Consider the following 25,565-nt stretch of genomic DNA (forward strand, 5'->3'; position numbering starts at 1 on the left):
GTTTAGAGTGTGCTGAGCTTCTAGAGGTTTTACAGAAACCACTCATATAGCTTTGGGCACTCTTGTTGGAATATTTTAAAACAAACCCTTTGCCTAAAACAGCTTCTTCATGGGCATTTCAGACACCCGCTGGCTTTTTCTTCGAACTACATCATTTGAGAATGGGTACCTGCCAGCTTATCTTGGACTGAACGTACAGTGTGGTCTCTGGAGGATAAAATATCACAAGGAACACTGGACACCTAAGTAGATTATTCATCTATCCTTTCTATAGTCTCTAGTTACAAGAGCCCTATAGCAACAGCAACAAGACAACAGGCAGATCCTGCACTGCTCTGCTCTTTCTGAGTCTGATAAAGGCAAATCCAGAATCAGATGGTTCATTTCAGGTTCAGGATCTACCCCTGATATTTTTACATTGCTAGAAATGTTGCCAAAGGAGGATCAGGACTCTAAAGCACCAGAACATCCTGTTACACCTGTGTGACATACAGATCATCATTCTTAAAAGCCCTTTATCTTTCACATCTCCCATTTATTTTGCCCCATCTTTACCAACTATAACTAGACGGCCGGGTACTATTGCTGTGGCGTTGATACAAGCAGGGAGAAACAGGTCCAGTGCTTCAGAAATATTATTTTCAATGAGAATTAGGTGCCAGAAGCCATCACATCTCAGAGGACCTAGGTCTGAAAGACCTTTCCCCTTGCAGAGCGATACACTCAAACAAAGAAATGCTCACAAGTCCATCTCCTTGACCCAGATTCTTCTTTCTCTCCTCTTATTTGTCAGGGCCCATCATGTTATTTTCATTTACATCTTCTCTCATGCGATTATAGGAGTTCAGGGTAATTCAAGGAGGAAGGGACCTCTGGTGGTCTCTAGTTCAACCTCCTTCTCAAAGCAGGGTGAGCCATGAGATCAGACCAGGTTGCTCAGGGTTTTGTCCAGTCAGATCTTGGAAACCTCCAAGGATGGAGACCATGCAGCTGTCCTGAGGCCCATGTCTGCCTCTGTGGGAACAGCATTTCCCTGCCTGACAGATCCACCTCATGAAGGCCCTTTCCCAGCTATGCTCCTGCACCATATCCCAGGAGGTGCTGCCGTTGCAGACTGCAAGTCCTTATCTCCTTCAAAGGATAACTTAGCAGGTGACTATGCTGAAAGGGCAACTCACAGACAGGGAAATCACTCCGACCTTCCCTGTTGATAGCAGGATTTTAATCAGGGCCTGTCTTAAGTCATTAATTCACAGCCCTCAGGTTGTTTAAAGAGCTGTGATAACGGGCTGAGAAGAAATTACTATCCATTTTCTCTTGGCAGGACTGTAACAGCATGACATGGCACCCATCAAATTAGGGAAAGAACAGGGATAATCTTCAGAATGAGAGCAAGATAGAAAATCTACCCAGAAGAAACAATGACAGAAGATTCCTTCACATATGCAAACACAGAGAGGTCAGTTTAGATATAGGTTTTTTAACATGTCTTTATTGCTTAAGGACATTTGGCAAGATAGCCATAACATAAACCTCATGTCCAGCATTACTTGGCAACACATTTCCCAGCTGGAAAGAAAATAAATTGGATTTTTTTCTTTGTGCTAATGCCACATTTTTTGGACGCTATTTTGGAAACTAATCAAGAGGTGGCTGCTCAGCATGCCTCTTCATTCTTGATGGCTTTTTAGTGCAAAAGAGCCAGCAGCAGCTTTCTGAAGTCCCCAGAGGTATCAGATCGGACAGCTTCAGCTAACGACTTCTTGTACATTTGCTGGAACTTCTCCTTTATTGCTGGCAGGTCGTTCTGAGGAGACACCAAGAGCCTCTTTAGAAGAGTGGGACGTGCTTTGAGTAGTATGCCCTGCTCCTACCAGGACCCCTGGGGTCTGATCCAAGGTCCACTGCACCCGGTGGGAAGAGGAGAGGAGAAAGCAGGAGGTCTACAAATCTTGCAGACTTTCAGATTAACATTTGGATTTGAGGTAAGCCCACGTCAAATGGTGCGGTGAGAGGGCACTAGCTGCGAAGCGGGGTATGGGCCTGTGTGGAAAGTTGTGCTGGGGCAGCTGGGGGCGCCTCTGCCCGGCACTCAGCAGTGCTGTGCAGGTACAGCCTTGGTACTGGACAAACTTGCACAGGTCGCTGCGAGCTCCTGAGGCCACTCCATGATGGCAAGCAGAGAAGCAGGCACTTCCAGGAGTGTGGCTAAAAGAGTTTTGTTCCACCCACAGAAGTAATTTTCTGGTTACTGCGGGGCGGTGGAGGAGAATTCAATGCTTTGTCTTCAGCTTTCCTGTGACAAGGCACCCACGGCATGGGCCTGATCTTTATCACTGCGGTTTTAAATGTTATCATGATTGGACGTGTCTTAACAGAGAGCCTAGCCTGGAGCCTGGAGCCTAATTTCTCACACTGCTGATCATTGAGAAATACCCTCTCCTTGGCCCTGTGAACGACTTCTCCTCTATGTGAAGACTGAAACAGCTCCAGGGTTACAACCTATACAGCTTACAAGGAAGGAAAACTCAAAGACTGTTTAGGATCTCAAATGGCTTGTGCAGTTTTGTGCTTTTTAAAATGACAATTATCTCCTTTGGCTCTTTATTTCTCTTCCCTCCTCCCCATCTGTTTTTCCCAGCTGGAATTAGACAGAATTGGCAACATATGTTTATATGCACTTCTCAATTTGGGAACTGCTGCTTTATCATTACTTAACTAGGAATTTACTTTTATACATCCTATTGGGGCCAGACCTCCCCATGAGTTAGTTTTAACCAGGTACAGTTGACTCCACTTGAAATTGCCTGCATGCTTTCTGGTTTAGTTCTTTTGAAAACAGAAATAGATGCAATGTCAAAATTAGAGTTGCCTCAGTACAAAAGCAGAGTGTGACCACTGATGTCATTGGGCTGAAATGGGTTGACTGAGCACATGATCTGCCAGGACTCACTCCATTTGTATTTCTCCCAGAGCTGATGCGAGTATTATAGGTCGCAGGGTACCCTACCTCAGCCCTGGTCACAAGGATGCGAATCAAGGTCTCTTCATCAGTCCCAGATCCTTTCATCGACTTGTGCAGAAGTGTAGCGAAGTAACCTGGGCAGTCTTTGGCACAGCTGACTGGAGAAAACAGTAAGAGACTTCATTATAGTTGTATATTTATACTTCGTGATACATCTTCAAGGAGAAGGAAATAAACAAGGAAGAAATGAAGGAAACTCTCTAGGGTTTATGCTCAGACATATGAGCTGGTAGGGCTTTCATTCTGTGACTGGTCCCCTATCAGTATGCAAGGAGAAGTCTTGGAGTCTGAATGGGGACGTATATTTCTCCACAGGGAAAGGATGTTGCACAGTGAGATGGTCAGCACTGCGTACTCTACCGTTCCACAGTGAAAACAAAATGAATGAGAAAGAGAATTTGCCCCTCTGGAGTTCCTCTTGCCCATCTACTCTTGGGGTAGCTGCTCACTCCGCAGCTCACAGGAGCAAGGTTTGAGAGAGCCCAGATCCAGACAGATAACAGCAATACCACTAAGCTAACCAGAGCCAGGGCACAGGCTTAAATACCGGTCAGTCATCCCCAGCGCTAAATTGCTGTCAAGGCCTCTGTACATTTTTGTGGTGGCTGGCTAGCATTATTCTGATCATGCCCAGGCATCCACTGGAAGTTATCAACAGCCATGGCCTCAGGGGCAGCTTGGAGGTGGCTGCCCTGTGTTAGAGGGCAAATAATTTAGCTGTGTGGAGCGGAGTTGTGTCTAGCAAGTTTTATTTCTAAAACCAAGGTATCCAAATCACTACTGAAAACTGTTTCTTCTTTTCCTGGCAGATATGTCAGCTGAGTTTAGAGCTATCTTGATGGCTGTCTCCAGGCTGTACACAGACCCCCAACACACAATGTCAGATGATGGCAAGAACTGGAAAAGAAAGCTCTTGACCCTTTTTTATTTTTTACCAAGAGTGAGATAAGCCTTCTCCAGATCTCCAGATGTTTCACTTTTAATGGATTCTTCTATGTCCTTCCCACACACCTACGAGGACAACAAAAAGGAGCCATAAGAGCTGCTGTCTGTACATATCGTTCCACTGCCATAAAACCAGCATCAGATTTAGGATCCAATGGCAAAAGGCCAATTCAGATCCTTTAGAGACTTTCCAAGGGAGTAATTCCAGGGGAAATTAAGTTCTCCTCTGGTGTAAGTGCTCACGGATCCACTGGCACCAAGAGAAGAAGGTCTATGCAGCCAGGCAAGGCATGATGGTTAAGAGATGGATAATCTACATCAAACGATTGCATGTATCTGAGGGCTTCTAGGACAAAGAAGCTGCAGCTTCTTCTTGAGTGACCCCTAGTCAGGAGAAACTGTTCAAGCTTCCTCTAACCCCTCTATCAAAGGGTCTGGATGGCTCCCACACAAATAAGATAATTTTTGGAGCTTTACCAGTTCTATGAAGTTTTGTTACTTATTGTCTTTGGCTTCCCAGGGAAAGTTTACAAGCACTGCAGTTGTTCCCAAGTTTTCGTATTATTCTGTAGGAAAGGGGAAAAACAGGCTGCCACTTCAAAAGAGAGCTTATCCTGACTTGTGAACTTCACGAACCTCAAAGGCTTTTACTTTGCTCTGTTTGCCTATCAGGATGGCCCTGCATGTTTCAAGACTCTAGTGGACTTTCAGGTCAGAGCTGGGAGACCATTTGTACAAGGCAGCAAGGGGTACTTTCTGAGGATTTAGGCTTCAGTTCTGCAAACCCCCAACCTGGTTTAGATCTTGCCCTATTTATCTTTCCAACTGCAGAGGAGGACTGATGTTTGCATGGCTTTAATCTTGGCCCACTTCTACTTTAAGTACAGCCAGGCAGGATGTGGTGGACTGGTTTGGGCGACCTGATCTGCTTGTCTTTAGGAATCAAAAAGCCAAGGTAGCTTGGCTATCAGAGCACTTAACTGAACCCCCAGGGTTTGGGCCACTTTGAGGGAGAGAGTATCAGTTAGTGACTGGGTTTGTTCTCCTGCCAGCAACAAACCAAAACCTGGATTAAGCTGCAAACGTGTTTCCAGCTATGGGTTCCTTACTATGCTGACACTGAAACTGGGCCTTGACTGAAGGTTTTTGCATCTTCAGTGCCTAGGGTTACAGTTTTCTGATGAACCCGGAGTCATCCTAGGGAAGTTCAGGACTGTGCACCAGTGACTGGAGGGGTGACCCTCCCCTGAAAATAAATGTCACTGATGAGCTTCTACCTCGCTGCCAGGGGAAGAACCTTGGATCTCCCATTGCTTTGACTTTCTTGGGTCATTTCCAGGTGAGAGGTCTCAGTAGAAGTCAGCTCCAGGCCCAGGCATGAGTAAAATGTCCCTGGTGGGTGACACAGGCACAAGTACCAGACAGCTGGGATCCTGCTGCCTACTTTGCCTTATGTCTGGATACAGAGGGAAGTGCAGCAAAGTATCTGCACAGGCTGGCTGCCCAGCATGGGCAGAGAGGAAGAGGCTGGAGGTGTGCCTCTGCCCAGCCAACATAAGCGTGTGAAGCAGGGGGATCAGGAAGAGAGACCTTGCCAGGCTCTGCTTTGGAGGAGAGGAAAAGATCAGAAAAGAAAAACCCTACTTCAGGGCAGGAGTTTTTAAACCTGTCCCTCTTCTGGTCCTCTTGCAGGAGTGGGGACACCCACCATCATGCAGCTGTGGGAAGGAAACGACATTGTGACATTTATTTGGCTGGATGTTGTGTAGGTTATGAAGGGGAATAGGTTCTTCACTGGCAGAAAATACAGCTTTTGTCCCCTACTTCCATAAGATTGGTATCCAGTTGTATAAAAAATGTGTTCCAAGGTTCTTAAAGCATTCAAAAAGTTTTAAAATGGCAAAGAAAGGATCACCTGCTCTAGATGTCGTTGTAGGGTCTACAAACAACATGTCAGGCCCCTTGCAACCCACATCACAGAAGAGAACTCACCTTTTCGTACGCTTGAAAAGTAGCTCTCAGCTGACTATAGCTTCTCTTTGCTAAGACCACATTGAAAGCCAGCTCCTCTGTTCCCCAGCGGCCTTCTCCTGCCTTAAAGATTACATATTATTTTTTGGAAACACTTGTTTACTCACAGTAGAAACAAAATGTCAGCCAGAGCCCTTGATCCACCAAACTCCAGCCTGTGCCCTCCTTGCTTATCTCCTTACACTGCCATCGAACCCATGCTTCGTGCATTTAGACACCCCTGAGGCAGCCCTTGCTGTGCAGCACGGGGCAAACGGGGATTCTTCCACAATTGCACTTACTTTATACAGCTCTGTGGCATCCTGCTCAGCGAGCTCTGCATTGACCTGTTGGGTCTCGTCTCGGGTTGCCTACAGAAAAGGACATGACCGTAAAAAACCCCAGACCAAGTGCTGGTTAAATTTCGTAGTGGAATCAAAGATTGTCAGCCTGTGGCCCTCACAAATATTTTGGTTATAGTTTTGCTGCCATCTGCTGACAAATGCCTAGTAACGGGGCATGGTGGGACTTGGTGGTACAGCTTTCAACAGTCTGTTCACATTTACCACAGCCCCTGGCTTTGCTGACTTTAGGGGTGAAGCCTGTATGGTAGGGTTTATTGCCCAGTTTTATTTGCTATGTGCTGGGACCCTAATGAGATTGCAACTTGGATGCCTCTGGAGCTGGAAGGGACTATCAGAGGTGGGCAGCTGCATGGCATTAGACTACACCCTGTGGATGCTCCCCTGTGGCAGGGTGGCCCACTAGTCCTGCTTGTCCCCAGACTCCTTACCGTCCCATGGGTGTTCCCTCTCCCTTCCCCCCTCCAGCATGTGTCTAGAGCAGAAAACAAAATCAGAGGAAAGCCTGATCTGAGTTTGGAGTTAGTCTTGCTCTGAGGAGGGCTGGACTAGAGTAGCTCCAGAGGTCCCTTCCCACCTGGCTTGCTCTTTGGTTCTGCTTCCTACCATTTTTTGCGGTTATTTTTCCACTGGTGAGAAGTGGTAGCGTGTGTGGCCAGATATTGAGGCGGGAGTGGGGCTAAGATGTGCAGACAGAGCTGGGGCAGAATGGCCCCAGCACGGCCTTTGGCTTTCACTCCCAGAGGGCTGAGCTGCTGGGTACGTACGGCACCCTGGGCTCAAACTGCAAAGTTTCTTAGGAAAGCAGCTGGTGTATCTGTCATTATGCCCTGATAACTGCAAAATATTTTCCTGATTAAACTATATCCGCTGAGCATTCACTAACACTGTAATTCCTGGTAGAAATAATGAAGGATTAATTTATGAAAAAAAATCTATGAAAAAAAATAAATCAATGAATAATATGTGTTTGTCACTCCTGAAAATATACCCCAAGAAGCTGAAGAGAGCTATATCAATGGGAATCTAACTGTGATATATTTAGTGATGTGACTGTTCGGTCTTTAAAGCTTCTTCTATTTATTGAATCTTCACATTTCTCAGGGCTGTCCAATCAGACTGGCCACCATGTTGTATTTCTAGGTGTGATCCTACTGTTCTTAAATATACTTGTGTATATTTGTGACACATGAAATTGTGTCTTTAATTTCATGTAAGTGGTTTAAAATAAAGTGTGTTCTAACGGAAAATATGCTTTTTTGGTGAATGGAAAACTAACATAACACCAATATTTTTCTTCTGTTCTGTATCTACCTGAATTGTGAAATCCTCAGCTGAGATGGAAATCAGATTTTGCTGGGTTTGGGCAGAATTCATCACAAGGTAGCTATGACCCTGAATGGGTATTGTAGCCATCAATCTGGTATAAATAATAATGGAACAATGCTGTTGTCTTTGAAGTATTGGAATTTATAAAATTACTTCTGATTTTATAAATTAAAATTTTGTATATTAAAAGCTATACATATAGAAGGCTCTTATACTGAAGAATGCCTTTTGCTTACTGTAATTACCTCATTATTATATTACATATCACAATTACATTATTATAAATACCAGTTAATACTTAGTACGATTATGCAGGGTAGACAGGATAGAGAAAAGGAAATATCTCTGTCAGGTAGCTGTATAAGAGGAAAGCCCCCAGCCTTACCTCCAGCAGAGTGACTAATATCTTCTGTAGGGAGCCACTTGTGTCACTTTTGACATCAGACTCTAGATCCCTATCAAAGACTGTGGAGAAGAAAATCTGTGAGGGTTCACCCAGTGATAAAGGCTTTAAAAGAAGGTGTTTGAAAGATGATACTACTTACGCCGTTTGTATGCCTCCTTTATGTTTACAATTTCCTAGGCAAATAAATCAAATAAATAAATCAGGAAAAAATATTTAGAAATAACTAACTAACTAAAATTAACTAATAAATAAATCAGCAAACAAAACACCAGCAAGTCAGTACCATGTTTATGTTGCCTGAGGCGCAGCAGGCATGGAGTGGGAGAAGCCGAATTCCCTTTCCTGGCTAGTGCTGGGACTCACTGCAGTGCAGAGACACAGCTCAAACCCAGCCCGGTTCAGGACAGCATTTCAAGAGACACCTTCTGCAGGCATCCCTCTAGTTTCACTTGTGTTTAGGCATAAGCTAAAGGGCATTTTGAAGATGATTGTGTTCCCATATCTGGTGGGAGCCCCCTCTGAACGGTCAGAGCAGCGCCAAAGCTGCCTTTAACAGGCACCCGGGGATTTCTCTATCATCAGTGTTGCCTCTGTGCCATCCATGGGAAATATGACTAGGACCAAGGAAGGAATTTGAATTATATTGCTCCTAACTAACTCCTGAAGAATTTCAGCCCTGGTATGGCAGCCTTACTACTGCAACCACTGACAACAGGCATTTCAGCTGTGGAAGGTGGCCTGATCCCTCCTCTCAGGGAGATGCTTTCGGCGAGCTCTTTGCCCTGCTACCCAAGGAAGGTCAGGCATGGTGTCCCAACCTTATTGTTTCGTGTGCAGAGAATCTCAATCAGCAGCGACTCATCCGTCCCAGCGCCCTTCATCGCCTTCTGAAGCTCTCGGGCCTCATACTGGCAGGGCAGGTCCAGCAGAGCCAGCACAGCCTTTTCAAAATTCCCACTCAGGTCTCCTTTCAGGACCTCTTCCAAATCCTGCAGGGATAGTTGGAAGGGTTAGCACAAAAGCTGAGGTGGGATTAGGAGGTTTCTTAATTTGTTTTGGGGATTTTCATGATTTCAAAGCTGCTTCTGTACCAAAAAGGGACAAAAACATAAAAAAGCCTTTAAATATGTGGATTGTTTTTTTGCAAAATAAATTCCCCCAAAATTTTTATTTCAGATTGAATGAGATGATTATCCCATCTACCAATACCAGCTGATATCAGTCCACTTGACTCTTACATGGTTAAACAAATGAAAACTAGCATTTTTAAAAGCTTATCAGGAGACTTTATTCTGAAACACAACACAGAAACTTCCTGCTTCGAAAGAGCTGCAACAGAAGGGATCAAACTCACCAAATTTCTCTTCCAGTTTTGGTTAAAATTGACTTTGGAAAAAGCAATAAATTTCTACAAAGTGCTTTGGTGCCAAGCAATCAGCATTTTCACCACCAAAAAAAAATAATCAGCCTTCTGTGATGTGATCTACTTAATTCAAAATTTAGTAAGACCCTGGAGAAGAACTAGCTAGTGTATGTATGCTGAGAAAGATGCCTACGGATGATTTATATGAAGCCCTATCTGCAGTTAACATTTCCTGTAGTACTTTCGAGGAAGTACTCGACAAGTTTAGAACAACGAACGAGAAGCCCAGCTCTAAAGCTATTGTTCCTAAATACCCTCTCACACAATCACGAGTGAACACTCAAGCTATCCAAGTCAGAGGCTGACATCCGTGTTGGAGCAGATTCAACGCATGCACAGTGAACATTGCTTCCTGGAGCAGCAGCAGAGCGAAATGGTGCAACTTGCGGCTCCCTCTCGAGAGATTCAGGCTGCCCAGGCAAGCGAGAAGGGTTGCTACGTGCTGATGTAACTGGGATGTCTCATGGCATTCGCTCCTTTCTAATGCCTATTTTTATTAATCCTCATTATAGAACTAAATCTATAGTATTTAGGTAACCAAAATCTTTATCATGTTTGCTGTAAGTTTTACATATAGAAGGCTTTCAGGTTCAGTGCTGCTTGTCTTATTAATATTGATTAATGATTAGTGAGTAAGCAGACCTTAAGAAAATACCAGTTTAATAATAAGATCTGCAGGATTCAGCTGTTTACCTAAATAATATATTGGAAGCTTTATTTTTCTTACATGCAAGGCAGTAAGGCAGTCTACATTTCCTCCTCCAGGTATCAAGTGCCCAATGAGAATTCTTAGTTTTACAAAGCGTATTCTGCTTCATTACTGGAAGAAATCAATACTACATCTATTAAATTCAACAAAAATATATGTAAGATATATAAGGTCAAATAGTTCCTCTGAATTTTCATCTGGTCTGAGAGAGATTCTGACTTAAAATTTCCCTTTTACATTAATTCCTTTTTCTGAATGTGCTGAAGATTAACACAAGCTGAAATATTTTTTATTTCAGTTATGAATTATTTTCTACCTCTCCCATCTTTGATTAAAATGCTCTGATCTGGTTAAGGCTGATTTCAAGAAGACTCTGAGGCCTAAGATTAGAAATATAATTGCTATTTTAGGAGATAAAATAAATTGCTGAATCAGAAACTAACTGGTGTCCTCCTTAAATCCACTGTGCCCTTGATTTTTTCAAAAGCAAAGGCCCGTAGGCTGTATTTCTAGCAGGCATGTGGTTTGAAACAGAGAGGCCATTTATTTTGAAATACCTTGTTATACAGAGCCTTGTACTTCTGTTTTATTTGTTGTCTCTGCTCTGATGTTCGACTTGACAAGACTTCAATAATTTTCTTTTCATCGGTTCCTGAAAAAGAAGTTGTGCATAGGAATTATTTAATCAGGAATCTAATGCAGAGGGAAGAAAACATGATCTCTAAAGAGAAAAAAATGGCTATATAACCCCACTGGTGCCAGCTTTAGGATTCGTAACATCTAAGATTCTTTGGAGGATATATTTAACTGTAGTCAGCTACAATGTTCAGACCATACAATACAATTTCACCATCTCGTGCCGCTCATATTTTATCAGGGAAATTAAGTCCTCTGTTTGAGATGGTCAGACACTGCTTCTAAAATCAGGGTTATGCCAGTGCCCGTAGGCTGACATACACGTTTTTGGTGGCAACGCTTGTTTGAGTAGTCCCGAGGGATCAGCCACCAGATCCAGTTCATTAAGTGTGCAAACGCTTGTGCCGGCACAACAGAACGAACGGCGTGGGGCAAGAGGCTGCGGCAGGTGAGGATCTGTTTAAATCAGCTTCATGAACCCACAGCCTGTACAAAGGGTTGTGCTTTGCGGTAAATGGTCAAGAAAAGGAGCAGGAACCAGCCTTTGTGGTCTGAGTCTCTGCTGTTGCTGTTTCTTGGCAAAAGTAGCATGGGCATCACAGCAGCTGCATCTCTGGGGAACCGAGGGGGAACTGAACATGCAGAACGCCTCCAGGAGAAAGCCCTCAGGCAGCTTTGAGCTGTAACTTATGCAATGGATGGAAGCAGCTTACTGAAGGCAATGACCTTGTTCTGGTACTTTTCTTGCCCTCAGCCATTTAAACAGATGTTTGCACTAAACAAAGCTGCTGGAAAGCATCCATTATGTTTGTGGCTAAAGGGACAGGACTGCAGTGATGTTATAGTGATGCCCAAAAGACACAATAGTGTGGCTATTGCACGTGTCCTGGTGCACTTCCGTCCAAGGCCCAGCAGCTTGCCTCAGGCATTATTTCTTCTAGACACGTAGCGAAATGGAGAATGTGTATCAGGAGAGACCTATGACTCTGCATGTGATGGGCACTGCCAAAATGCCCACTTTAGATGGCAGATCAAAGGCATCAAGCCATATGCCAAGTCTGCTGATGCATGCATGTCACACCAGTGGATACTGCTCCATGATCTCCTTGTGCTTTTCCATCTGCTGCATCTACCTACTGGGCTTTGTGCCGTGCCTCATCTCAGGTTCTTGGGAGCAGGGACCAACAAGGGTTTCCAAGGAGCTACCAGTACAAAGGATAAAAATACAAGTGGCACTGGCATCCATCAGCAGCTGATGTGTTTTCATCCCTGTATATCACCACCAGGTACATACAGGACAAGTTTAGGGCATCTTGTCCAGTTCTTCCTGCTTAGAAGCGAAGCAGAAGGCATGGTTCAATTTTAGAAGGAAAAGCACTCCTATATGACAATGTGAGATGAAACCTTCAGTAGGAGGGTCCTCTGGGGAACTTTCTTGAGGGGGATCAGTTGACATGACAGGAACAGTTGCTCAAATTCAGCACTTCACTAGCTGATTCTGAGTGCCAGTGCTATACCAGGAAGAAATGCTTATATACGTGTTTACTGTGCAAATGCCTCGAGCGAGTTACTGCTCTCATTTGCTGCCTGGCTGCTCTTCTGCTGGACATTGTCACCTCCACGGACCTGAGGATCCCATTAATACTGTGCATTCCTCATTCACAACAGTGCACAGTCAGCCAGCTTACTTCAAACTACCTTTGAAGATGGTGAGACACAGTATTTTTGATTAAAAATCACTGATGCAGGTTGAGAGCACTGTATATTCCTTTCAGCTGATGGAGCTGTGGTGGGCTCTGATGAACGTATGGAGGTGGTGATTTTTTTTACTGGTCCTGGAAGGCCTGGGGAAGGACATATAACCATGACCTTAATCCAACCTGACTAGCTGGACCCCATGACTATCATATCAGTCTTGATAGCTTGCTGTTCCTATCACAGGGAGCAAATATCATGTTTATCCCAATCGCCTGGAGCCAAGTAATTAACAAACTAGATCTTGCCAGTCATTGAGGAACAAGCTGGCTTCCCTTCTCATTTATCTTAATCGTACAAAACTTCATGAGTGTGCATGTTCTTCGAGTCAGTAAGTGACAGAAACCATAAAGATTCCTGGCTGGAACAGCTGTTTTGCCTTAAGTGTATGTATAAGCTGTTTATAATATTGAATCGCCCTTTGTATAAAAAACAAGAGCTTTCTTACCGGCTCCTTTGCAGGCACTATGTATTTTCTTGGCGTCTCGGTCTGCATCAAAACCATGATGATGGTGTTTATTGGTTGACTAGGAAGACAGAGGCACAACAGATACATGGGAAACAATTTTGCATTAGTCTCTCTGGATGACAGCAGTTTGGGCCAGGTTCTTGCTTGATCTTTGTTCATACCACCTAAACTGTGAAGTTCACTCTGGGCTTTGCTGAAATACTGTATCTACCCCTTGGGCTTCTGCAGTGGATCTACAAATAGCTGTCACCACATGACACATAGTGCTGACCCTATAGAACTTTGTTCTGCCAGTTCAGGCTTATTCAAATAATTTAAAGGTAATAACTTCATACTAGGCATCTTCATGCCAGATCAAATATTATTTGTTTGTACCACTTTAACAATAGGCCAATATAAATGCCTTATCAGCTGCATACAGAACTAGGCCCTGTCTCTGCAGCACGTTTGTAAGTACCAGGATCTTATAGTCCAAATCAGCTGAATAAAAACTGGTCCTGCAAACCTTTCTTGCGTTGATGCATTCATGCCAACAAGATAACTGGTGATATATAACGTGATAAAGCTGGTGTTTTTTTCATTTTGGCAAAATAGTACATGTGGTTACCTTGAGCTAAATCTATCAGGGATAATAACTCAAAGTCCACAGCTGCAGCAGCAGTTTACAGCCTGCCATATCAATGGCAACAGAAAACCATGCCTGTTCCTACTAATCTGACGAGCGATGAATTACAAGGGCTGAAATGCTGGTGCACCCTCTATTCTGCTGTTTCTCAGACAATGGTAGAAGTATCTGAGACCTGGTCAGCAGCGTTTTCAACCCCTGTAATATCATGAATCAGATATTTTAAAGGCCTAAACTCTAAAGTAACACTGGAAAAAAAGCTCTGGGCTCCTAAATCAAGTAGAACTATATGCACACCATGGACTTGGGGGTCTAATTGGGCACTGCAAGTGCTTTGGCATTTCCATTCAAATAGCAGCATGTGGATCACGCTACTCGCTTTGCAGGGCTGTCAGGCACTAGCACCACCACCGTTAATTAAGGGTTATGACACCCCAGGGCATGGCAGTCTGATTTTAAGCCCTTCTGAAAATGCCACCAGCCAACTGAAGAGCAGAAGAGGCTAAATGGCTGATTAACCTCCTTGTCTTTGGGGACAGCACAGGGCAGAGATGATTCCTGAAAGACATTAGGCACAAGATCATTCGGCTTGTGGGATAAAGAGATTTTAGCCATATGGCTGTGGGCCATGCTCTGCCACATACCCATCTGGCCAGAGAACAACCAGTTTTATTTACAAGTATAGATACAGCCTGGAAGTCTGTTTGTTGCTGTTCTTTGAAAGTTTCATGCTGTGATCTACTAGTTCCAGTGGAAGAACTACAGCTCTGGATAAAGGAGTCCTCTGTCAAAAGACAAAGGGTCTTTTCTTGAGGAGAAAACCCAAATCCAGTCCTATGCTGCTTTACCAATGTACCCTTGTAACAGACTAAAGACCATTTAGGTACCTAGCTTTTCTGATGCAGTTAGCAGCTAGGTTACAACGTCCTGCTAACGGTAGCTGCTGTACTGCAGCCATCTCACTGAAATTGAAAGTTATTTTTACAACAACAGCACTTAGTAAGGTACAATAACAATGCAATAATTTCTCTTGGTCTCTACAGCACAAGGTAACACTTTCATTGCCACATCATTAACACAAATGTTGCTTGTAAATGTGTATCCTACTCTCTGCTCTGACACACACATGTGCTTCTCTAAACCTTTCAAACAAGGTGGAAACAGATGCATATAAGAAGTATTTTTCTAGTGGGAAAATATTTAATGGTCATCAAATTTCTCGGGAATTTTGTCCAAAAGGAAAGGGAAAAGCACAAAGTTAGAAAACAGATGCACTGATCACTGTCTATCCAAAATGAATTGCATTCACATTTTCTATTATGATACAGTGTACGTGCTTCTCCTTTCGTGGAATCATGTACAGAAAACATCTTTTTGCACAACATGTTTGAAAATTAAGCAGCTCTAATTTCTTTCTTTTCTGATGCTACACCCTCATGTTCATTCTTGTGAGAATAAAATTCACCTTTGTTCTCAATAATACCAAAACAAACAACGACAGCTAACCAGACTTACTGGGTGATGAATTTGGGGGAACACAATAATGGGATCGCACAATACAAGAAATGTTTGTTCTGGATATACAGCCCTAGGATGCAAATGCTGCATGCACAATGGGCCTCTTTGCTGGAGAGGCATACAGGCACAGTGTTGACATAAGGACTGTGGTCCAGGTGCTCCTCAACGCATGGCGGATTCAATGAGCATCAGCAGTAGCATTTCGGAGGATGCTCTGCTGCCTGTTCCATTCAGTGTGTCCCGCAGACAGCAGCGTGTGGTGCCAGTATGGTTTCGCCCTGTCCAAACCTGTCCATAATATCAAGTTTAACATGCAAATTGCCTTTAAACACTTCAGACCATACTTTTAACATACGATTGGTAGTATTGTCAGAGTTATCATTATGTTGGGTAATGCGCTCCTAATTACTTCTTGCATCTGTGTCACGCACCCTGGAGCAATCCCAAAGAACACTGTAAGCCGCAAAGACAGTATCCTTGCCGTTCCCCTGTGCAAAGCTGTTTGTAGGAACAGGGTGCAATATCTGAATAAAGTAAATGATCGTGACATTAAGCTATTATTATTTTGGCTCTATAGTGTTAGTATGCTTTTCAGATTATGTTCACAGTTGATCCTGTTGTCTGTGTTAGGCAGCCAGTACTGAAATTATTCTAGAGTTGTTTGCAAAGCACTTCTTCGTGAGGGTAAGGACCAGGAAAGCAGCTGAAAAATCAGCAAAAAAGGTACAGTTCTGGAGGAAAAAATACAGAGAAAAGTGCTACCATATTGAATGCATAGATTTGACTACTTCGTAGTATCTAAGTGCTATTCTAATTTATAGACCCCCAAATTCACTCCAACAATATGAGTCAAGAACTGTTGCTCCACATTCACTTCCTCCTGACCTGGGACAGAAGATGCACAGGTGAGAAGTGAGAGGAAAAGGGCTTCATCTGGCATTCACTCCCACTTTCAGTCATTCAGCCTGGACAGAAACACCTACACAAACACCCGAAGGCAAGGTGCTGGTTTGTACTTTGCTTTGCCTTACCCACCAGCGGTGGGTAAGTTTTTCCTACTGTAAATTACATTTGACTTTAAGGAGATGTAAGATGAGTTTATAGTTGAAGATGGTCTGCAATGCTTAGAGAAGCATTTAGAGACTATTCTTTGATATTTCAGCATGTGGGAGCCCTTATGCTGCACGAATTTAACAAAAAGGCCAGCAAAACCAAGAAAGACATGCGGTGGTGGGGGCAAGAGGGGGAGTGGGGAATAAGAACTCTGGTGGATTGAAGACATCAGTAGTTAGAATTGGTGGGATGTTGCAATACATTGCAGACATTTCTGAAGACAAAATCTAATATATTCCTTGAGCTAAAGACAATTAAGCTCACAGTAGATACAATGTGCTTATCTGTCAGTAGACAAGAACAAGAAACGCTGCCATGAGCATGCCAGGTACCTTCCTGTATTGCAAAAGAGAGGCAACGTACCCTACCTGAAAACAGCTGATAATACAGCTGAGCAATCACAACTACTTTTCCATTTCCATCATCTCAAGTAGATGCCACAACCATGCTCAGGAAGAGAAGTTTATGGAGGAATACTGTCAAAACAACAGAAAGGGTAGCTGCTTGGGATGCTGCTGGCAGTGCTAACCCACTGGTGCTTTAACAGATCGATACTGATAATGTACATGGATAAATGCAGATGCAGATCCTTACAAGAAAATTGGTAGGAAGAGCCAGCAGAAATGTGGCTGACGACAAGAGCAGTTGAGATGCAGGTCTAACAGCTACGGGCAGAGATCTAAACAGGGCTGGATTGACCCAGGGATGTTGAGTCCAGTCTTCATTTTTGTCAGGTCTAATTTATGTGCTTTATTTAGTGGATGCCTAATTTCAAGCTTATTTTTGCTTGCTGTCTTCATTTTTCTTTGGCTTAATGGAAATAAAAATTAAATCTCAAAATGGCAGCACACAGAAAGGGCAGACTAACCCATGGTCTTTATAGCACCGACTCCTGCAAGTGAGTGGGATCTGGAATAAAATTTAGGGCAGTATTCAGTTGTCTAAACTTAGGTATCTGGCACCATTAGAGATGCCCCAGGGTAAGCTGCCCACTGCCTGTCAGAAATGAGTGGTCTCCTGCAGGACCTGCATCTGTCAACCTGGTACAGATGTCTCACATACCTGAGGGCACCACCAATGGTTACTGGAAGTGGGCAACAGAATCATGCTATTTCATCAGTTTTCTTATTCTTCACATATATTTAATTACGTTCACAAAAGCGCATTGGAGAAAACCAAGGTTTTAAAAAGAATGACACAAACCAGTTCCATATGCAACAATCTGAGCTTTCCTTTCTACCAAAAGAGTGAGAACCAGAAACCCCTCTGCCTGGTTTCCCACAGATTTACATCTCCTGTCTGGCTGATTTTCCCACAACGGGCACAGGCATAATCATTGTGTGGATTCTCTGGTGTCTTATAAGGGTTGATCTCATGCCTCAGTCTTTTGTTCAGGGGATTTCTAACACAGTCTCTCTCATCTCAAGATTTTCAAGAAATGTAACAGGCACCTAATAATTTTGAGACTAACAGCCTGCTGGTAATGAATCTAAAAGTTGTCCAGTGGGTTCAAATATTTTTAGCTATGGTAACAGATACATACATATTGCAGTGTCGTGCATCCTGTTTCTTTAGGAAGCCAAGCCTCAAACAATCCATAATACCCCAAAGGCGAGCACAGGAATGCCCGAAAAGAAACAGACAATCCAAAACAATTGAAAACCCATCACAGATAGGAAACTGTGGACCCTGTTAAGATTTCTCCGTTCTCACCATGCACAGCCACTAAGTCACGAGTTCAAAGACCTTCGGGGAGCCTTGTCTCCAACTAATGAACCAGTTCTCCTCCAGCTCAGGACTGCTAGAGCTGTCAGGACTGGTTTGCGCAGAGCTGATATTGCTATAGGCAATGGGTAAGTGAGCTGACATCTCAAGGTGCCTTCCAATTCTATGACTTTCTGTATTCCTCTTTTGTGTGGAGAGGAAAATTCCTTTTCTCTGTCCACCAAGAAATGTCCCAAATCATCTAGTCATCTTGTTAGCATAATAAACCACAGGACTGGAGTGTTCATCTCATTAGTTAAACTGTGAGATGTGAAACTAATTATTGTGAAATTAATAAATAGTTAAATTAGTTACAATCATGGAACACAGCTTTTGGCAAATCAGCACCTACATGATTAATTTTTTATCAACACACATATACTCATGATTAATTATTTATCCTGGCAGAAACCTTTAATGAGCTATAATGCAACTGGAATCCAAGGTTAACTAGATTAACAGTACTGGATAGGAAAAAGAAAAGGCATGTTATCTTAGATCTTGTGGTTTTAGTCTTCTAGTACATCACACGTTGTTAGGATAACATCCTGTTAGCAGAACAAACTCTCAGCTCCCACCCAAAGGGACAGTCTTAGTGACAAACCGCCCAAATCTCATCATTCATTTCCAAGCATTTCCGTGTGTTAAGAATAAAACGCAAGAACAAACATGGGAGTAGGCTGCTGTATTTTGATTCTGATCCACTTCCAAAGACAGACTGAAAACATGATGCTACATTTGTACTTCATCAGCACTGTGATTTACTAGAACAGACCTTTCCAGTCATAAATATATTTTTCAATACTTAATGCTATTTGAACTGGATCAATTTTTGGATCATAGCAGAAGGTATGAGCATAACAGGAACAATCACAGCCTTCTACTCCTCTGTAAGGTATATTATTCTTTTATAATATTGTCACCTTATTTTAAACCTATGCATCCTAATAGAAAATATATCTGCCTACTTGTGTCAGTTAAAAATGCAGTTGAGACTGGAAGGAACATCAAAAGAGAGGAGGATAAGCCATTTCAGTGCTAGCATCCAACCTGCCTGACAAGCAACATACTTCCCTCACCCATGTCAGAGAGCCTGGAGACACATATCCCACATCTCAGAGCTGTGGGTGGGAGAGCCCTTGGAGCTGGCAAGCAGAGGATTGCCCCTCCATCGGCAGCCTCCAGCTTTGCCATGGGAGGGACAATGGCCCTGGGCCAAGCTGGCAATGGAGTCTGGCGGCCTGTGGCTGCTTCCTGCGAGGCCCTGGGACACCGGCACAGCCCTGCTCCTAGCCATGTCAGCCAGCTTGGCACGGGGCTGCAAATATTCCTGGGGGATAAAAGGGTGACTTGCTCAGAAAGCTCCAGACCATCAATCAGAAAGGGCAGAAAAGCAGATAAAGCCCATTTCGTTTCAGTGTATAGGTACTTCCATGAGACAAACTTCCAAATATTAGAGCTTTCTAATATAGTGGTGAAGCAAAAGAAACAAAGACCAATTACTGGTAGGCAACGTCGGGTCTTATCTAACTGGGAAAGGCTGTTTACGGGTGAGGATATCTGGTCATTAGCAGATGGTGGGGTCACCATCTCCTATCATCCTTGCATCAAAGAAAGATGTTTTTCTGCAAGCACTTCAGTGAAATTCAAATAATTTGGCTCAATTATTCAGGTAGGAATTTATGTGAAAAGTAAAGGCTTTTAGCACACAGGTCAGAGTAGATGGGCACTGATGTTTAAAAACAAGCAGAAGTAAATGGCTGCAGCATGTTGGCAGTGGGACAGTATCAGCACGCAGCAGGGATTGTGCTGTGGTAACTGAAAGGTGGGGTTGATATAAACACCTTTTTGACATATGTCAATTGGCAAGTGCTACCTTAAGGACTATGTGTGTCCTTTTTACCTCAAGGTTTCTTCCTCTGCTGTTTTATAGGATGTACCTATCATTTTTGTTTGTTTGAGCAATTTTCTCAGTCAACCACAATATGTAACTGGAAAATTGCCATCTGCCTCCTTGACTGCTCAGAGAATGGTATCAGCATCTCTGAATGTCATCCGCCATCTGCCAGGCGGGCTGTCACTCTCCCAAATCCTTACGGTTGTTTTAGGTCTAACAGCTGTACAACAGCAACATGCACTGCCAGGCTAGCTCGTTGCTGACTGCTGCTATCAAGAACAAACCAATTTCTATATGAAGTCTATATGGATAACACAATATATGTAAGTCACGTAGATTAGACTTCATTACTCAACAGCCTTTGCAAAGACTCAGTGACTCTTTCCAAACTGACAATGCAAATAATCTTATTTTCTACATCTGAGACTAAAACTACAGTGACAAGATCCTAACAGAATGAGTCGCATTTACTTTTTCATATTACAAACAAGTGTCAACAGTGAAGGTAATTGCTCTGACAGTTATCTAAACTGCAAAATTAAACCCATCTCTCTCCTACAATGTCCCTCCTGTTTCTAAGTATCTGTTAATATATCATCTCATAATAGCTTATGGCTAACTTTTTATCCATTCCGTTTTTTCATGCTCATGATCATGATAGGGAAGTTCACAACAAAGAGAAAAAAATTGTGTGGAGGGGGTTGTCTCACGGCTGAATTTTACATCATCCAGTTTTAATGTTTCCAGATCTTCTTGTGGCTGGTGGAACTTCTTAACACAGATTACATTTAAAATCAGTTAGCTACCAGGGTACCATGCAGTAGGAGTGCCAAAGCTGCCGAACTGCAGCTTTTATTTGTAGAGGGCTCAATTCATCTGCTTAAATAGAGACACTTTTGAGATGTGCCAGAGCACCCGGCACTTGCATGGGGCTGGCAGAGGTGACTCACGGCTGACAGGGACCTGACTCCCCTGGTGTGGCAGCTGAAGCCGAGGCAGGCAATGATGCTAGAAATCTCCAGAGGCGTCATGCCTGCGTTTAGCCATGAGTCGCACCTCACATCACTTCCTTTTAATACTTCTCTTGGAAATGGAAGCCACAAAAAAAATGGCAAACAGATGGCTTTATTCATCTAAGACAAATCTAGAATTCCAAGTCTGGAATAATTCTCTGTTATGCTGGGGTGGACTTGTCTACTTTTATTTTATTGACCATAACACCTGGTTGGAAAACACTTTGTATGCTGGGCCATTAGGGATAATGATAACTAAAATTATTGGAAACTGACTTATTCTGCCTCTTTTTCAGCTGAGATACCAAATCTCTGACTTGCATACTGATACAGAGATGGTTCAAGTGTTCTTATGTCTTATTAAAAATTTTATGCTTGTTACTTCAACTAAGACTTGCAATAACTTTTGGTAAGTTAACACTGATGAAACTGAAGTAAATTCTTGTGTATGCCAGCATGAAAGCTAACATGACTTAAGCATACCCATGCAGGGCTGAAAACCATAGACACAGCCTTTGGGAACATCATGCTGATTCTTTCATGTACTCTAAAGTCAGATTATTTAAAAAGAGAAGAACTGGAAGGATGTTGGACCCCATCAGGGAAGCCCCAAGATTACATGTTTCTCCCCTTGGTCCCTTCATCGTTTTTAAAGCATTCCTCTGCAAGATGCATGATCTAAACACCATCTATATATTCATACACAAGCAGAAGGACTGTTGCTATACAGACATTGCATGTTTAGTGTCCGACAAACCAACTATGTCTACTGAACTTGGACGTTTCTGTGTCTAACTCCTTTCCACCTCACAGGGTGGAGGAAGTCTCAGGATACTCCCAGGTCAGCTGAATCACACAGACCAGCAGTAATCAGTCCATTGCTTCAGTGAGTAGTCACAGTCAACAATAAAGGCAGAGTAATTTTTCTGGATAGTAACAACAGAACTTGGTAGAATATACTCAAAAATGTTGTACACAAAGAACATTAGAGTCCAGATATTTTGGAATTTTTAATGTGTTTGTGAAATATAATTGTTTGACCTGTTTACATTATGTAAAACATAAATATAATGACCCTTTGATACTTCAGATGTTTTTTTTTTTTTTTTGCCAGAAACAAATAAATTTTTCATGGGTAAATGCTTGTTAACCACAAGCTGCACTCACAGGACAGCCTCAGACCTAAAAGGAACAGCAAATATCCTGGATAAAAGGGGCCATGGAAACGAAAAGAATCTGCCACAGCTCCCCCCCAGTGTGGGGCGACTGAACAAGAAGGTATTTCTGTCTTCTGCTGACTATGGGCTTATGGCCAAGGACTGAACAAGAATCGACTGTCACTGAATATTGGTCTGCCAAGGAAGCAACAAATAGCAATTGTTGAGCTTTGTGATGAGATAATAAAATCACACTGTGGTAAGTAATACTTGTAGTACGGGAACATTTCTACAAGGATAGAAATGTCCGTAGGCAACACAGAGTCCCTTGTGATGTTTGTGAGCTTATCCCCAAGAGAACTCCTCAGGCAAGTGTGTTCTCCAGGTTATACTTACTTTTTTACCTTCAGGTTCTCAAACCATCTGGCCCCTGACAACCTACCACCCCCTTCTTACAATATAGAGTCCTCCCTTGCAGAAAGTTTGGGCTGCTTTACAATGAGAAGATGAAACTCAAGGGCATCCCAGAGAAAATTAAAATTAAATTTAAATTTAAATAAAATTTAAATTAAAACCAAAGAAATAGCACACCCCTCAGATTAATTCAAGTCACAAATGTCACAGAGAACAACAGAATAATGCATAGAGAGTCTTCTTGGATTCTTGAGAGATAGGTTAAAAAACAATCACACAATTTCACAAAAGTCAAAATCCATCAAACATTTCAAACCACCGTATCAACAAAGCCATTGCTGCTATTCCCAAAACATCCCCAAAGCACCTCGCTTACAGCAGAGCAGTAACCCAGATTTTCAGGTGGATTGATTCTACTTGTGGTAATTTTGAGGACAGCAGAAGTACAGATAAGCTTGATGCAGGACCACAAACAGAAAACAATTAGAGACTTTAAATCTCTATGAACGTGCAGTCAAAAACTTTGTTTGACTGTAGAAAAAGGGTCTGGATTGAGTTCAGAGAGCAAAAAGCATGTAGCAATATGCAGATTTGGAGCAGTAATGTTGCATCAGGTACAGCTCTTAATCGAGAGCTCAGTTTCTAAGAGAAAGATACACTTCAGAGCTGTTGGAAAGTTTTTGTTGAAAGTTTTTTTTCAGTAAAATCTGTTGCTTTTGTTCAAATCAACATGCTCAGGAAGATATTAGTTTTGATGAAAGCTCCATTTTAAAATGAGACATTTTGATATAGCTGAAAAGTTCCATTTTAACATCCACATAATGGAACCTTTTCTTTGACCATGCTTAGCTTTCAGTGAAAACTTGATTTAATAATGACATTTTAATAAAGAAGGTTTAAAACCTAAATCCATTTAACCAAATAAAATACCTCATTTGACACAGAGGATTAACTTGATATTTCTCCCAGCAGAATTTGAGCTATTAAAAAAAAAATTCACTTCTGAAATTTCAAAGCAGACAAAATTTTGGAAAGATGCAGTCCTCAACAGAGTGAAACAACCCAGTTTTACCCAGCTTTCTAGCGCTGCCCATGAAAGAGAAGTTGCCCCTGTCCACTGCAGTGCTCCCACAGCCACCATAAACCACAGCAACAGGTGCTGCAACACCACAGTGCCCCTTTCATCCTTCATAAAGGAAGTGCTTACTGGCTCATCTGCTGACAAACTGGTAGTCCCTACGGTTGGTTTCCGTATATCCTCTGTGAGTCTGTAAGACTTGCTCTGGAGGTTTAAAAAAACACAATACACAAGACACTCATGAACCTATGGTTGCAAAACATGAGATTAGAGAATGAACAAACTGCAGCTGAAAAGCTCTGTTAAGAACTGAGTATTTCCAGGCTGTTCCAGAAGCGGTTCTCCAAAACAGATGCAGGCATTTCTTCAACATTACCTGTGATTTCCTAGGGACAAACACAGAATGATGCAATTCCCAGATGCGTCGTGGGCTGAATCATGGAATTCTCTTCCAATAGGGGCTCACACCTCTTCCCACTGAAGCCTACAGCACAACTCCGGTGTACTGCACCTACATCCAGGCTACCTGGTCCAGCACGGAGGTCATAAAACTGCTAAAACTCCCTAAGATGCAGTGCTGTGATCTCTCTTGCCATAGATGGACCCCAGTGACTAGTTTAAATCTAAATTGAGCATGCTTGCTCTATGCTGCACTCAATGCACTGCCCAGTGAAAGGCTCTCTGGGGTCAGGACCCTCAGGCAGATGCCTGCCGACAACCCTACGACGTGTGCTTAAGTGGACACATGGGGCTGTGCAGCAGGAGCCTTCTTGGCCTTGTTCCCTATGTCAGTTTAGGCTGCTGAACTGCTTGCTTCTCTCCCCTTATGCAAGCAGCCAGTCTACAAAAGGACAGTGTGGAGATGGGACCATCCACCCTTTCACAGGGAGACAAAAAGCTCCTTGGCTTACTAACTGGAACTTTGTTCAAATGGTAAGGGCTCTCTTGCTCAGTCTGACAAAGAAAATGCCCTGGAGAGATGGTCCAAAAGCAGCAGATGCTTGGCATCTCTCAAGTCTTTGCTGAATTTGAAGTAAAGAAATAATCACTTAATAAAATAATATCAGTCATAGATAACGTAACATTAGCCTGTATCAGCAAACAGGCTGTCTTCTATTTGATACGTACTGTAAAACTGCGGGTTTTCAGCATTCAAGGACAAAATGAGCTGCTGAACAAATATTGCCTTTTATCCATTAGTTTTAAAATTGGAGCTAAAACCCCCCAACTTCTTCAGCAGAAGCTACTTAACTTTCAGAAGGACCAATCATGCAGACCCACCACCCACAAACTTTTGACAATCAGGTTGTTCTGAGATTAAACATCTTTATACAGATTATTAAACATGCAAATGTTAGCCAAAATTGTCTCACTCAAAACTCATACAGTAATTTGATGTAGTAAGTCCTGACACCTGGATTTTAATCAGGCCCTTCTGTGAGCACCACACTTTCAGATTACTCTTGTCCCTACTATTCAGTGATAAACAGCCAAATTTTGAAAGTCTTGGCCTTTGGGACAGGAGGTTTTTCAAACATCTTTAGGCAACTATTTTAGTGCCCGGAATGTTCCAACACAAATTTGCTAGACTAACTAAAATTAGCTTTCCCATGACATCATATGCATAATTTCTTTTTCTCCAAATTAAAGTGCTGCTCTTTTTAACTAAGCCCCAATCAGTGTTAAAAAACTCAGAACCAGTGTGTTACAGTGATAGTTTCATTATTCGTGTACTGCAATTAAGCAATGTTATCAGCTACATACAAGTTTCCCATCCACACTTAAAGTAGATTTTGAGGTTAAATCTTCATTTGCAGCTGTATTAATGCTATTTAAAGTGAAAATGGACAAAAATAAAACCAGGAAATTGTTGCATTCTTGACAAATTAAGTAACTACTTACATGTGAACTGCCCAT

The 25,565-nt window shown here is 42.6% G+C and overlaps 1 protein-coding gene across 1 annotated transcript; it reads right to left on the reverse strand.

Moving 5' to 3' along the window:
• Positions 1-1,687: 1,687 nt before the first annotated feature.
• On the reverse strand, positions 1,688-25,565 carry ANXA13 (annexin A13). Its single transcript, XM_086465718.1, has 12 exons — positions 25,551-25,565; positions 23,778-23,852; positions 13,049-13,127; positions 10,767-10,861; positions 8,896-9,066; positions 8,217-8,250; positions 8,057-8,136; positions 6,283-6,351; positions 5,963-6,064; positions 3,961-4,036; positions 3,011-3,123; positions 1,688-1,807 (listed from the first exon to the last, which is right to left on the reverse strand). Exons 1-12 carry the CDS (start codon positions 25,563-25,565, stop codon positions 1,688-1,690), a joined length of 1,029 nt encoding a protein of 342 aa, XP_086321844.1.

Source organism: Leptosomus discolor, chromosome 5 (genome assembly GCF_034619465.1).
Source record: "Leptosomus discolor isolate bLepDis1 chromosome 5, bLepDis1.hap2, whole genome shotgun sequence".
NCBI lineage: Eukaryota > Metazoa > Chordata > Aves > Leptosomiformes > Leptosomidae > Leptosomus > Leptosomus discolor.

Excerpts from the sequence above, each read along its gene's own strand:
- ANXA13 (XM_086465718.1), bottom strand. Across the intron at positions 6,352-8,056 it reads TATTAGTCACTCTGCTGGAG|GCAACCCGAGACGAGACCCA; the intron begins GTAAGGCTGGGG and ends CCTTTTCTGTAG. Across the intron at positions 4,037-5,962 it reads CTTTTCAAGCGTACGAAAAG|GTGTGTGGGAAGGACATAGA; the intron begins GTGAGTTCTCTT and ends TTGTCCTCGTAG.